The 16,251-nt window shown below is 45.0% G+C and overlaps 1 protein-coding gene across 1 annotated transcript in view; it reads right to left on the bottom strand.

The window, feature by feature from the left end:
* The window catches only part of DYNLT5 (dynein light chain Tctex-type family member 5), an 86,695-nt gene that overhangs the window by 33,799 nt on the left and 36,645 nt on the right, over nt 1-16,251 (bottom strand). Inside the window, exon 3 of the mRNA XM_086936233.1 lies at nt 905-996. Coding sequence (XP_086792359.1) covers nt 905-996 — 92 coding nt within the window. The remainder of the gene's footprint in view (nt 1-904; nt 997-16,251) is intronic.

Genomic DNA, 16,251 nt, shown 5'->3' with positions numbered 1-16,251 from the left:
ATTCCGGCAAGCCGGGATGAAGACGGCGGAATGCCAGAAACCGGTCCTCGGAAGCTTGTTTCCGGTGCAGGGAAGACATGGCTTGGCAGTTCGGGCTGGACTGTTCACATGAGGCACAGGGTCAGACTGATTTGCATATAGCCATGTCTGAACTGGGGTGGCAGAGTGGGCTAAAGAACGGTGATGGATTAAACCCAGATCTTTTGACTGGGTGTGAGTGTTTGATTGATTCAGATGCTCCGTCCATCTCCACCCCCTTTTGTACCGCATGCCCACCAGCAGCATTTGTATTTACAAGCCCTGGCACTCCTGGTGCACTTTACTGGGGACTGACAGTAAACCAAATAAGCCAACCATGGACACCAATCAATGTATACACTTTTCATAGAGAGCACTTGTACTGTGGCACTGATTGGCAGTGGCACAGTGCCCTGAGCAGCCAACACCAGCAAACCACAGGAGGCACATTAGCAAAAGTGGAAGGGAAAGTCATGTCAAGGTGCCAGGTCTAACTCCCTTTAAAGGTAGAAAAATTACATTGTTCTCAGCCTGTAGGTTTCTTGCACTATTCAAAGTATGTTCTCTTCTGTTATGCGGTTTTTTGCTACTAATCTATACATAATGACCAAGGATCAGAAAGTTTAAATGGAATAAAAATTGAAAATTAGTTCCCAAATGTACAGGTCTTATAATGGCCTGTTGAAGAGCTGAAGTCATTATAAATGTTATCCTGTTATTCTGGCATGGAAAAGCCACTAAATAAAATTCAGCCCACATTTTGAGGGTACTCGGTGGCCGATGTTCATCCCGTAACAAGAAGCAATATCTATGCCACACAATAGGAATGTTACCAACATATTCATCGCAGCAGTCTTGAAAGAAGAGAGGGATATATGTTGCTTACCCAACTGAAAAGTATTCTCCAACTGAACAGCAGGACGGGGAATATCATCATGATGTCCAGGCTCATCAATATAAGAAACTGTACTCATGGAACTGTGAGAAAAGCAAGGATAATAATGTTGATTAACATTTAGATTCATAGACACTTATTCACCATGCAACCTTATGTTAGTGAAAATGTTTGCAGAGCTAGCCCTATCCAGCAAAGAAGTCTTAGTCATCCCACTTGGTAAGTAACCATGCACATCGCAAGCCTGGCTCACTACAATGTGCGTCATGCCCTCATTCCCCCGTGAGGCTAGATGATTCGGTGTCTTCATCACCAAAGCCACACGCAGTGCTTAATTTCTAAAAGAAAATAAGGGCAGGGGCCCAGGGTTTTTCTTAAGAGGTTGCCAAATCCCAAAGGTCCCTAGTTTTGATTCCACCTCATGTGTCTTTCTTCAAATACCCTACACTTCCTGTCTCCTCCTCTCACCACCATAGTTTTTTTCCATTAATTTTCTCCCTTAGTGAATGTTTTCCTGCCTTTCTCTTGCTCCTTTCTCCCTTTTTGCTCTCTTGCTCTGGCTCATACTTTAATGATATAAATATAAACACCAATCCCAATAAATGACTGCCGGTGTCCATCACTTTGAAACACATATAAAAAGTAAGCACTGGTCAAATACTGTGAACTAATGAGGACTAAGGTATTAGTCCTAAAAGCTGGAGGAATTAGTCAAGAAGGCACGGACCTGGTAAAGCTTAAAAGAGCTTTAGAAATTAGCCCTATCCTTTTGATGACCACAAAATCAAACTACAGCCCTAAATAGGTAATGCAAATCCTGCTCTGACTTTTTGTTTCCATGTAGGAGAATTTTCACTTGTTATGTTGATATTAAGCAATGTTTACAATGAAGTCTGTACATTGTGCACAGGGGTGAAGCACACCGGAATGAATGAAAGAATCTAAAGGGGTCTAAGGATTAGCGGTAGAGGGAAAATAATAACAATTAACTTCAATATTTTGTAACGAAAAACAGGAACTCAGAGTGTTGGATTGCTCAGGGCATAAATACCTGAATAAATCTTGCTCTCTCTGTACACCTACACTTTTACGTATGAACAAACACATGGCGTACTGTGAGACCTTCATACAACAAATGAAAGTACAAGGGAGGGAGAGAAATCGGGGTTGAGAGCAAGGAGTGAGAAAGCGAGGAAGAGAGAAAGAGATGGCCAGACCTCATACTCGGGACACTGACGAACTCAGAATACTTGATGCATGATCAGATCTTGAGTGCTTGCATCCAGGACTAGGCCGCCCTAGGATTGGAAACTGCTAGGACTTGTATGTCAGCACCCTGTGGGTTGTTTCTACCTGATCCCAAGTATAAAGGCCTCTCAAATCTTCTGGACTCTTATGGAAATGAAGTTGCCTGCACACTATATTGCTCTTGCGCTCTCTTCAACCATCTCTCCAATTCTGAGCAGATAAATGTATCAATTAGGAAGACTGTGTTGGACGATCCTGTCACTCTGGACTTCTTGAGCAGAGTCCTGGTGACTCAACAACACTGGGAAAAGAAAAAGACTGATAATCAGGTCTAGAAATATGCCTGAACTGAGATACACTTAATACACCTACACTGTTTCAAGGAAGGCACAAGGTCTAGGACAGGGTGCACACTGGTACCAGGTGAGGGTATCACTATGACATGGAGACAAACACTAGAATAGGAAGACTGACAATGGCTTAAGGCGACTTACACACTAGGGCAGGCAGCACATTAGCACTTGGACTGAGAATACACAAAACCCATAGACTGGAACTGGGAGAGAAGTACATGGACACAGTAACCGAAATACAAGACCCAAATAATCATAATGCCATATTTTCAGTCAAAACTCCAATTCACTTTGGAAATTCCCACAAATATTAAACCGCAAATAGCACAAGATTCCAAAAATCCAAATAACACATAAAGCCCAAGGAATTGGCAAAGAGTGCTATATGAAAATTATGTAATAGAACAAAAATTCATACATTTGAGCCAGATATACAAAATTTAGTAGTCACTAAGTCTGAGCATGAGTTGCAAAATCACAAGATTTGCCACCATAAAACAGTGTGTTGCAATGCACAAAGTGTATTATTGTAGGTCTGAAGGTTTTCTTGAACTCGTGAAGTAGACTTTTTGACCCACGCCTGATTCACAGAGGGCAAGAGATGCGTAAAAGTGCACTCCCCTCCTTTGAAAGTCCTAAATTAGTTAAGGATAAAAATATAATGAAGTGGGGTCGTAGAAATAGACAGCACGCCAGCAGGATAGCGGTACAAGAAGTTTATTGTCACTTCAAAGTAAAAGAGACCTCATCCTTCAGAGTGCAGGGAAAACTGACTCTGAGTTTGAGACCAAACATTCTAACACAAAGAGATTCTACAGTAGAACAACAGCAGAGTGCATGAGCCATGGAATGCAATCATGACAGCAAGCATGTCCTCAGACAAGAACACAACATCCCCTCCCTCTTTTCATAAACACATAAGAAACATGGAGAATGAACATAAGACAGTAAGTAAATTAAACAAAATCCTGAAGGTGAGAAGGAGTTGACCTTTTCCTGTCAGATCTCCTCACTCCAGTCTCTGGTGTAGACCTAGAGGGTAAAGAAGTGCTTAGATCATCATGATTTGGAAGACATTTAGCTACCCTATTAAGGTTCCAAACCTTATGATCTTGTGTTCTAACAGCGTTACCCAAGAGCTTAATAATTCTGGTTGGCTGACTACATTTTGACACACCAAATTTTCTTTCAGGTAGTTTTATTCTGACTAAATCTCCAACACTGACTGTTTTTTTACAGCTTTTCTCGCATCATACAACCTCTTCCTTCCTTCCATTTTTTCTAATTCTCTATACTTCCAACCAAGAGTATTGCTATCAACACCACCAGAAGCAGATAGTGTTTTAGACACTCCGGAAGTCTTGAGATGCGAAGACACTGTTCTCCCCTTAAACAAACAAACGGGGTTACTACTGTAGAGGAATGCGGAGTGAACCTGTACTCGTAAACTTTCTTTTTAATAGCTTCTTCCCAGTTACCACTGGACACTGAAGCCAATTGCATAGCTTCTTTAAGGACTCTAATGAATCTCTCCACAACCCCGTTGCTTTCTGGATGATACAGAGATGCACGTTTTCGCGTGATCCCTCTCTCACTCAAAAATTGCTCAACCACACCAGAAGTGAACTGCACTCAGTTATCCGTTAGGATCGAGTTTGGCAAGCCTTCATTCACAAACAGATCATCAAGAAAGGAGATGACTGAAGAAGAGTCCACACTATTGACAATCTTTATCATTGGCCATCTGGAAAACATGTCAATACACACCAATACATATCTATCTTGTGTTCTAACCTTGACAGGACCCAGGATGTCCAAATAAATATCCACCCAAGGACCAGTAGATTGTTTTCTGATGACCATAGGTTGAGTCCTGCACTTCAGGATTTTGCACTAATGGAACATTGAGCACAACTCCGCACAGATATTTCAATTTGGGTGTCCATGGCAGGCCACCAATATACTTCCCTAACTCTTTCTTTCGTTTTTGCGATACCCATGTGGCTTGTGTGAGCACTCTGAATTATTTTGAGTCTTAAATTCGTAGTAGATTTGCTCCATTCTTCAGATCAGTAGACCATTCATCTTCTGTTATGACACCTTCAGTTACTACACAAACTTTAAGATCCTCAAAAGAATCTTCACCCATGAAGAAATCATCATCATCATCGTCAGAATCATTAGGTGAATCACCACAAAGTCTGGACAAACAATCTGCTAAAATGTTGTTTGAACCAGGTAAATAAGACACACAAAACTCAAAGTCTTGTAAGGCAACTACACATGTTCTTATCCTGTGTGAAACACAGTCAATTCCTTTTTTCCCAAAAACTTCTTTTAGAGGTTTATGGTCCGATACTACCGTAAACCTCTTACCCCACAAAAAAATTTTACGTTTACGGGCAGCCCAATAAACTGCCAAAGCCTCTTTTTCGACAACGGAGTAATTACATTAAGCTCCTCTCAGAAGTCTCGAAATAAATAGGATAGTGTTATCCATCTTTTCTCCATTTTGCAGAAGAACAGCGTCTAGACCCTTATTGCTCGCATAAGTCATTATATACGAATCTTTAGCAGGGTCTTTGATCAAGTCATATTCTTCACTACAATGTTTGTCCCAAATAAATTCTTGTCCTTTTTTAAGCAGAGCTCTCATTCTCTCAATCTTCTGGGTAAAACCAGAAACAAGTTTATTATAAAATTCAGCCATCCCGAGAAACTTGACTAACTCATCCCTGTTCTCTGGATATTTGAGACTATTAATAGCTTCAACTAGAGACGGTTTGGGCTTGATACCAGATCCAGACACCAAATGCCCAAGATAATCTATAGCCTTCACATCAAATTTACACTTATCTAATCTGAGAGTGTGAAAATTGAAGAAATTGATGTACATAGACAGCATTCATTCCCCTTCTTCTCCCACTCCTCTCCCTGAGAGCACCATGAATACCGTAAACTATTTACCGTATCACTCTGTCAGTAAAAGCCCCTACCCCTGTGCATATGTACAGCCAGTTTAGGCACCATGGCCTTTTTACCCATTAGGATCTCTGGTTTCCCTCCTGCGCGTATCTTAACCCCCCCCCCTCTCTCATGCATAGACCATGAAGCCCTCTCCCTCTGCGCGACCCTGCTGTGAAAGGCAACTCTCCCCCTTGACTCGCACAAAACCCCCCTATTCCTTCTTGGAGAGGCATCCTTCGCCTTAGCTGACGTAGCCCTCCCCAGCTGCACCTGACTGCCCCCGCTCTCTCTCATATACAGGTCATAAGATCTCTCGCTCTCTGTGTGACTCTACCCTTGTGTCCACCCTGGCTACCCCTCCCTTCTCCTCACGTGGGCAAGTCATAAACCTTCTTCTTCTGCAAGATCCTGTCCTTGAGAGTCACGGCCGCGCCTGACCAACACCTCCTACCCTTCCATGAATGCCCCTCTGTTGACAAGCCTCCCCTCTGCGCTCGATTGTCCACACGGCATGAATGCCACCCCTTTGATGACCCTTTCCCCCGAGTCCGGCTGACCACACATGTCCGAGGCCATCGCCTGGGCCAGGAGATACCATTTACTGCCCTTATTGTATGAAGTCACTCCTCTTCAAAGGATCCTCTATTGGTCTTAGCCACCCCACCCCCTGGGCTATGATCAGGCGTACACATCCTGCGAAACACTCAGCTGCATGATTGCCCTCCCCTCTTATCAGCAGGTCAAGGGTCCCCATTGTGAATGTATGTGGGTAGGATCACCACGAGGATTATAGGATCACCACGAGGATTATAGGGATGTCTTTCTTTTGCGTCATACAGTCCTGATTGTGTTATCAAGTGTTCTGTAGGGTATAAAAGCAAGAGTCTCAGCTCACTTGTTAGAGCACCTCCCGAAAGACACTGTGTTTCGTGTCCGAAATGACTGGCTCTCCTCATGAGAAATAAACTCTGTTCTTGATTCCTGCTTCCAGCGCCCGTCTCTTTATTTTGGTAACTATTCAACATGGGAACTAAGAGGCGGTTTGCGCCAGCGGCCTGGGCATCGATAGGATTATGGGCTCGTTTTCTACAATTGGCGTCCCAACGCGGGGTCCATCAGTGACATGGGGTTCGGTAAGAGAGATCCAGACGAAGAAGTGAACGTCTAAATGATCGGGGCATGCCTGCCTTGAGAGGGCCCTCGCCCGGCTGCCGATCGACAGAACTTCACCAATTCTGAACGGACCTCTCTTGAAGTAACCTATTGTCCTGACTGGAATCCCACAGGAATGCTACATGGAGTAAGAGAACGAATGGGCGCTGGAGGAGGAAGTCGAAGAACTGTCCGTATGGTCCGGTCCGGGTAAGATTAAGTAGGGCGTTTTTACGCCTGATTGGTAGGGTGGTTTTATCCACCTGATTGATTGATTGTTTGTATTGAAAATCGGTATTTGTATACCGAAATTGTTGGTATTGGTTCATTTAGCTTTGAGGGCTACTTGACATATTGGTTCTCTTCTGAGAACGAGACATTCTCTGTTTTCAAACAGCGGCGAATAGGAACGTCGTCCCTCTTTGCAGATAGAGAAGGGTAGGTAATGTAGACTTTTGTCCCCGGTATTAATCCGTCATGCCTACTTTTCTCCCCACTGAATTGTTTGAAGTCGATTAATAATCGATTGTTGTTCTTTGAGAATTGTTTGAAGTCGATTAATAATCGATTGTTGTTCTTTGAGATCTTCCCTGTCTACAAACTGAGACGAGTAGAAATATTCTGTCTTCCTTTTTGGATAGCGAAGGGCAGGTAATGCAGACATTTGTCCCCGTTGTAATCCGTCATGCCTGTTTTTCTCCCCACTGATTGGTTGGTTGCCTGGACATTGTTGTTCCAGGAATTGTTTCGTTTGAGGTATTTTCTGCCTGCAAACAACGTGGAATAGAAATATTCTATCTAGTCTTTGCAAGTAGTAAAGGGTAGGTTATGCCCCTTTGTGAATTCGTCAGTCCTACCCACTCCCCACTGTTTGGGGGGTAGCTCGCATGGTCCGCCCAGGAGACTACCCTTATGGAGGACATATGCTCCCCGCTCATGGGCCATTTAATGGAGGTAGACCATCTGGTCCGTCCAGGAGGCTACCCTAGTAGATGGAAGTACATCGCTCGGTCTGTCCAGGATGATACCCTAATGAAGGAATATATGTTCCCCTTTTGATCGATAATCTCGTTCCACCCCGGACCATTTATTGGAGGGAACTCGTCTGGTCCGTCCAGAAGTACCCCCTAGTGAAAAGGACACATAAAAATATGAAGTGATCACCGTTCCCTACCAACAGAAAGCTTTAGCTCGAAGCACGCTAAGGAAGAGAAAGAAAAATAGAAAAAGAAATCAGGCTAAGTCAGTAACCCCCTGATGAGCTTTTGACTTCACTAAAAATAAGAAATATTAGAAATAGTTCGTAATAAGAAATATAAAATGGCGAAAAGTTTGGCAGCAAAAATAGCCACGAGGTAGCTAGGCTTCACTGCCTGTTCCTGCTCCCAACATGCCTGCCTCATTGCCCGCCACGCCCAAATAACGGTCACATGAAATAGAAACAATCCAATAGGTACCTTCCCTCATTCCGGAAGCTCCCAAAGTGCAACAGGTCCAAGGTTACGCCCATCCGGAAGGCGAGGCCTCGAGGCACGAGGGGCTCGCCTGACCACGGTCGGGAGGAGATGATGTTGGGCAGGCGGTCCAAAGAATGGCAGAGTCCTCTCCTTCTCTCCTCTTCCGCTGCCCTGCAGGCCACGGGGGGGGGGGGGGGCTGTCTTGCCTCAGCCACCGACCACCCCCCCCCCTTCTGTCTCTCGCCTGGTCCGACCCACGAAGAAGGCCGAAGCCAAGGGCGAGAATGGCGGCAAATCAAGTAGTCCCGCCACACGTCAAATTCCTGGATAGTTACAGGTAGTGCTGCCACATGTCGACGCCTGGACAGTTCCAGATAGTCCCGCCACATGTCAAGAGAAAAGGGGGGGCTGTCTTGCCTCAGCCGCCGACCACCCCCCCATCTTCAATAGCCAGCACGGCCAATATCGAAACGACGGAGCCGAGTAACGGCGCGGGGTCGCTGGAAGGGGGAGGTGATGCGAACGAGCCTCCCCCACCTCCCTCCAGGTGGAGGCTTCCAGCGACACCCCAATGCTCTTACTTAAAGAGGGTCAACATCATAAAGCGGTCCTCTGCCCAGGACGGGCACACGCTCCATGCCTTCTCCCCTCAACCTTGAAGATTCTATAAGAGCCGGGGGGCACCCCGATCCCTCCGCATGGGTGCCCCCGCCCCCTTCACTGGGAACCACGACACCGGTGCAACTCCTGCCGGCACCAGCCTCGGATTGGAAATGGCTAAAAAGAAGCCACGGCACGGACTTGTTCAGTTCCGGAGGAACGCCAGGATGACCCGGTAGGAAAATTGTTGCCGCCCTTCCCACTCTTTGACTCATGGTCCATATTTGCTAAACTGTTAACCACATAGCACAAAACTTTTTGAACTACCAACGGAAAGTTCTGGGCCAACCATGCGAGACTAGAGACTTTCTGACTGTGCTGGAACTTGCCTGACCCCACCTAAAATGGCGCCGCCGCAAAATGAAACGTATTTGAATAAACTTTGTTGCACCCAGATTGCGCAGCTTGTTGTCCCGAGATCTATGTGCAGTTTTTGGATAATGAAAGTAGATATGAAGGGCGTTGAGTATGTGCTTGGATAATGAATTGACTTAGGGTGGGTACTGATTATGATTTGGAAAATGAATTGGTGTAACTTAGATAACGAATGAGTATTGGATAAATGAATTTCTGAATTAATTGAAAATGAATTCTTGACATGCATCATGCTTGCTCTGTAAGGAAATTTTAATACGATTTTATTGCACTGCTGCACTTTATGCAATGAACTGCCACCAATTTCGTTTATTAAAAGTATTTTGAAGAAGAAAGCATGGTTGTAGCATTTGTATTAATGAGTTTTGGAATGCCTTACTACTGTGAGCGAAGAGTAAGTATGATGAAGGATGTAGATCAAAAGGGATCAGATATTTAGCAGCTACCTTATGTGCCACAAGCAGCCGGAAAAGTGTTTCAGATACCCTTAAAATGACACCACAGAAAATGCCACCTGACCGTCACCCTTGCACCCGATAAAGAGGGTTACGACCAAGTAGCTCATGTAGATACTCAGATCGTCAATGATTATCTATCTGACACCACTGGTCCTTCTGGGCTGAAATGCCGAGATGGCAAGGGAATGCAGTACGAGGAGATAGGGCGAGTATATGGTAGGTAAAAACATTCTCGAACTACTGCATGATGATGTGCTTTGAACGCTGCCCCCCCACCCCTTCTTTTCCTCCCTTCTGCAGGACACGTCAGAACGTCGACTGAGGTGTGGAAGAGCGACGGTTGGACCACCGACGAAAAAGGGAAAGGGGGAATATGTGTTTAGTCGTTGTAACGATAAGTTTTTAAAAGACGTAGGCTTAACATGACTGATTCCTCCTTAGGACATAGCGACTGAGAGGATGGACTGACATAGAAACTGGACAGGTACTGAATGACGAAAAATTGACTAGAAATGACGTGTTAAATAATGTAACTGGACGTTTGACTAGGTAGGGAAAGGACAAAGAAAAATTATACGGGTAAGGGTTGCCACGGCACCACCCATCTAGGAAGTTAGAAATGTTGCTGATGTTCAAAATGCACTACCCCCTTTCTCACACTCTTATAGATATAGCCAAGCTGTCCGACTGTTCTCCCGATCAATACTTGCCGTTGCCTCAGCCTGGAGAACTTCCCACCAAAGGAGGGAACAGAAAAATGGCTTAAGATCCAACCATGGGTAACTAGCACGACCAGGTTAATTACTGATCGACCAGCCGAGGTGTGAGTATTGGTAATTGGGAACGCTCGCAGGCGTGACAAGCGAGAAGGGAAAGGGGGGAAGGGTAGAAAGAGCTAAGCACGTAGATAAAACAGGATAGTAAAGATACGTAGGATATACATAAAAAATAGATCTTGTAGGCTAACAATTGTTTCCTGTCTTGTCGTGAATGTCTTGTATATGTGTAATACATGTGCCGTCTTCCCTGTCTGAGTTTGTGTGTGTATAAATGTACGAATTTATGTCTTCCCTCTGTCTGAATCTGTGCGTTACCTGACCTTTGCTGTTCCGTGTCGTGAGCGCACTAAATGACCTATTTTTGTACACGTCTCTCTCTCTCTCTCTCTCTCTCTCTCTCTCTCCCTACATGTCATACGTGTACCGAATGGCTCGTTTAGATTGCGGACGACTCTCACTCTCTATGAGAGTCTCCCTATTCTCTCTCCCTCATTGGTAAAATTGTGCCCCACCGGCACCAGTCTGATTTGATACATATTGAACGCGAAGGTGTTCAGCGAAATTGACCGGAGCTAAAATGATTGTAGCTCGCCATATTACTGCCTCTCCTTTCTGAAAAAAAATGAATGAACTTGAATTGGCTGAGAAGGAAAGGACAGGTAAGACGACTAAAGTCCCCCAAATCTGGCCAATTATAGGGGAACTGTATGTCAATGGCACCTTATGTCTGTTCTTCAGAGACGAACGCCAACGTCTAGATTTGAACCCCCAATGCCCAGATTGCCCCGCCCCCCTTTTTTTTGCACCCAAGCGCAAGCGCCCGAAGCATCCCCGCCCCATTTTTGATAAACCCCAATTGCTGTCCCGAATATAAACTTGATGCACATGAGTAGCTGTTGACCCTCGAGAAGACCCTGTTTTGCCTGACTCTCGATAATGGCACCCCCGCCCTGTTCGAAAAGGTTAGCCAGTCCTGATGGGAAATGTTCTGTAAAATGCTGAATATGATGTAATGCACAGTTGATGGGAACCTCACTTGATTTATAAATAAGACGATGAATAGACCTGCCATGAACCCAGTAGGAATACTGACACATGCACTACTTGGTAATGGACCTCTGACTGTGACCAATGAGCGTATCTCCCAAATGCGTAGAATTAAGGGAGGAATTCACATGCGTAGATATCTTCTTTTGCCATTTCACTGAAACCTTGTCTTGTACCTATTCAAAGATTCACGATCACCGACGGAGATGGGTCAGAAGTGACGTACAGCCTGGCTGCGGATCTTGGGACTCGTGTGACCTCGACCAAAAAGGTGGAGCCGCAGAGCAACAGGATACGGGACGAGACCGCAATTTCTACGTGGAAAATGAAAAACGGCGGGCCGCCTCAAAGCCCCCCGCCTGCTAACCCACGTGTGCCTGGAGTCTCCGCCCCCCCTCCTTGAACCCGATGGATGGGCCTGCCTGCTTGTTATCCTTTGCTCCCTTGGTCCCTTTTGTGTGTCCCAGGAACTCTGACCCAACTCCGCCTTCTCCCCTATCGACTATTTGGACCACACTCACCCTCTTTTCCACGTGACTTTTTGCCAAGGGAAAAAACAGCATCCCACTGGGAATAGGGTGTTGCCATAGAACTGTGGGTGCCGAGCATAAGGCGCCACCAACCGGATTGTTTAGGGAACAGGACTGTGGTCTAACAGCAGAGGACTGACCGCACCCTGCAACGCGTAAGGATAAGAACCGAGCTGGACCTATAGCTCCACCGCCGGTGCTCAACAGCGCCAACGAAAGTACTCGAGCTAGAGCCTACCAGTGATGGCTCACTGACAAAAAGACACTGGGACGAAGAAATATTGTGTATTGAACTGAATTCCGCTCTCAACTACCTGGTCAAAACTGTTCATTGGTCACATTTTTTAAGTCGGAAAGATTTTTGCTATGTAGTGCGTTTAATTGTTAGGAACCCAATGAAAAACAATTTTCTATGTACTGCATTCTGCCCATTACCTTAACTGTCTATGATTGTACGCCAAATGTTAGTATCGACAAAATGCTAATTCATCAACGATGCCTGTCTACCTGTAAACCCATCAATTGCAAATATGACTGCTGCTATGTAAAAAGGGGCGACTGTGAAAATTGAAGAAATTGATGTACATAGACAGCATTCATTCCCCTTCTTCTCCCACTCCTCTCCCTGAGAGCACCATGAATACCGTAAACTATTTACCGTATCACTCTGTCAGTAAAAGCCCCTACCCCTGTGCATATGTACAGCCAGTTTAGGCACCATGGCCTTTTTACCCATTAGGATCTCTGGTTTCCCTCCTGCGCGTATCTTAACCCCCCCCCCCCTCTCTCATGCATAGACCATGAAGCCCTCTCCCTCTGCGCGACCCTGCTGTGAAAGGCAACTCTCCCCCTTGACTCGCACAAAACCCCCCTATTCCTTCTTGGAGAGGCATCCTTCGCCTTAGCTGACGTAGCCCTCCCCAGCTGCACCTGACTGCCCCCGCTCTCTCTCATATACAGGTCATAAGATCTCTCGCTCTCTGTGTGACTCTACCCTTGTGTCCACCCTGGCTACCCCTCCCTTCTCCTCACGTGGGCAAGTCATAAACCTTCTTCTTCTGCAAGATCCTGTCCTTGAGAGTCACGGCCGCGCCTGACCAACACCTCCTACCCTTCCATGAATGCCCCTCTGTTGACAAGCCTCCCCTCTGCGCTCGATTGTCCACACGGCATGAATGCCACCCCTTTGATGACCCTTTCCCCCGAGTCCGGCTGACCACACATGTCCGAGGCCATCGCCTGGGCCAGGAGATACCATTTACTGCCCTTATTGTATGAAGTCACTCCTCTTCAAAGGATCCTCTATTGGTCTTAGCCACCCCACCCCCTGGGCTATGATCAGGCGTACACATCCTGCGAAACACTCAGCTGCATGATTGCCCTCCCCTCTTATCAGCAGGTCAAGGGTCCCCATTGTGAATGTATGTGGGTAGGATCACCACGAGGATTATAGGATCACCACGAGGATTATAGGGATGTCTTTCTTTTGCGTCATACAGTCCTGATTGTGTTATCAAGTGTTCTGTAGGGTATAAAAGCAAGAGTCTCAGCTCACTTGTTAGAGCACCTCCCGAAAGACACTGTGTTTCGTGTCCGAAATGACTGGCTCTCCTCATGAGAAATAAACTCTGTTCTTGATTCCTGCTTCCAGCGCCCGTCTCTTTATTTTGGTAACTATTCAACATGGGAACTAAGAGGCGGTTTGCGCCAGCGGCCTGGGCATCGATAGGATTATGGGCTCGTTTTCTACAAGAGTGAGACCAGACTCTTGTAACCTAGACTAAACCTCATGTACTCTCGTATCATGCTCTTCCTGAGTCCCTCCATGTACCAGCACGTCGTCCTGATAAATTTTCACGCCATGAAGACCAACCAAAATATTTTCCATCACTCTCTGGAATACTGAAGCAGCCAAAATCAACCCGAAAGGCATTCTAAGAAACTTAAATGTGCCGAACGGGGTGATGAAAGCTGTAAAGTCTTGGCAAGAGGGATGGAGTCTGACCGGATGATAGGCCGATGAAAGATCTAAAGTTGTGAAGTGTGAAGCCCCATTCAATGAAGACAACATTTCGGCAATATTAGGGTGTGGGTAATGATCAACTACCACGGCCTAGTTAAGCTCCCTCATGTCAATGCATAATCTTGCCTCTCCATTGGCCTTCCGGGCCATAACGACCGGAGAAACTCACTCTGTGCCTTCAACCACTTGAATGACACCATTAGATAATAGTTTGTCTAGTTCTTCCCTCATTTTGTATTTGACTAAAAGTGGCACATTTCTGACTTTCACAACTTTTGGTACTGACTCATTTTTTAATTTGATGAGATGTAAATATTTCTTGAGACAACCAAGCTTTTTATCAAAGACACATGGAAATTTTGTAACCCAAGCACCATGTTCTGAAACTACAGCAACGTTGGGAATATCTCTCAGGCGCACAGAAGGAGCCTCATTAGGATGTAGGTAGACCCCAAGATCCCTCTGATGTGTCCAGCTGATAAAAGAGTCACCCTTCATGGACACATACATTTTCCCTGCTGTGATTCTCCCTTTGAAATCTATGGTGCCCATAAAGTATCCTAAGAGACTTATTATTTGACCACCATACCCTCTGGAAATTATGTCTGGTTTGAAGAGCTTGACTTTGTTTAACAAATTCTTAGAGAAGAATGTTTTAGGTATGAGGGTGATTTTAGCACGCGAGTCAAACAGCATATCTACATTACAGCCATTGATCAAAACTTTTTCTACAGGTCCATCCGTCTTGAGGTTAGTAACCTGACAGACCACCGATTCCTCTTCACCTTGATCATATATATCAACTTCCCTTACCTTTTTTTTAATTCTTATTGGACCTACAACACTTGGAGAAGTGCCCCTTTCTTTTACAGATTGAACAGGACGCTTTCCAGCCTGGACATTCTTTTGAATTAGCCAAATGTCCCACATTACCACACTTAAAACACTTTAAGGTGGAAGGTTTGGAGTTGGGTACAGAAGTTTTGACGCTACCGGCACTCTCAGGATTGGGCACCCTATGTGACGTGACAGGAGTTGAGGTCTTAATCTCTTTAACCTCAGTATTATTCTTTTTATCATCAGAAAAATTTTTGCGAATGGTTTCCGCACAGGTATTAGAATGTTCATGCATCTTTAAGGCAGTAATGACCTCTTGTAGAGAAAGATTATTTATTTTGCCATAAACTATCTTTGTCTTTTTCTAGAGAAGAGCCTAGCATGAGTTGATCTCTGAGGCGCTCATCTAAGCTCGCTCTAAACGAACAAGTAGAAGCAAGTTTGCGAAGAGACGTGACATATTGCTCTACCGTTTCATCCTGTCTTTGCACTCTCTTTCCAAAATGAAATCGCTCTAATACCATACTCATTTTCGGAAGGTAGTACAAATTCATTTTGTTTATGCAAATTTCATACTCATTAAGTGAATTACTTTCAGCATCAGACCATTCAGGAAGATTTTCAAAAACATCTTGCTACTCTGAACCTAAACGGTGCATGAATAAAGAGGACTTTCTCTCTGCGCTCAAAGAGGTACCACACACCCTGGCATAATGAGCGAAGACTTTTTTCTACTTAAGGCAGGGTATGGTTGGATCCCTGGGCTCAGAGAGAAAAAATGGCGGAGCTGTAACATTTTGCATGGTGAAATGATAACAGTATACCCTTTATATAAACTCAACAGAAGCAACAGTAGCAGTAGAAGATAGAAAATAATTTTAAAAAATGAAAAAGAAAAAAAGAAATAAATAAATCACCTACAAGTACAAAGTTGCTAAAGGATTAACGACTTATTGTCAACCATGCAACTACATAAAAAAAGAAGTTTGATATGTCCGATCTACTGTGAGCTGTGTAGATCAGCGATAATGTATAAAGTACCTTACAGCAGAAAGATGCACTCGATAATGTTTTGTCTAGATTAGGAAAGTGGAAAGCCTCGGTGAGATGGACGCAATGGAATGTGACCAGAAATCAGCTGTGCCGATCAGCGTTATGACGACAGGTAAAACTCTCGATCAGCATATGATGAAAGTGCTGTGCTGATCAGCGATGTAACGATGATCACGGACGCAATGGAATGTGACCGGAAGTCAGCTGTGCCGATCAGCGTTATGATGACGACAGGGAAAACTCTCGATCAGCATATGATGAAAGTGCTGTGCTGATCAGCGATGTAACGATGATCGAGGTGGAAATCCAAAATGGTGCTGAGGACGTTTCGCGATGACGTAAGAACGTTGCACGTTGACGTCGAGACGTTGCGGAATGACGTGTCAGGAAGCGCTCTAT

Source organism: Lissotriton vulgaris, chromosome 1_1 (assembly GCF_964263255.1).
Source record: "Lissotriton vulgaris chromosome 1_1, aLisVul1.2, whole genome shotgun sequence".
NCBI lineage: Eukaryota > Metazoa > Chordata > Amphibia > Caudata > Salamandridae > Lissotriton > Lissotriton vulgaris.
This window is presented reverse-complemented; position numbering and strand designations above follow the sequence as displayed.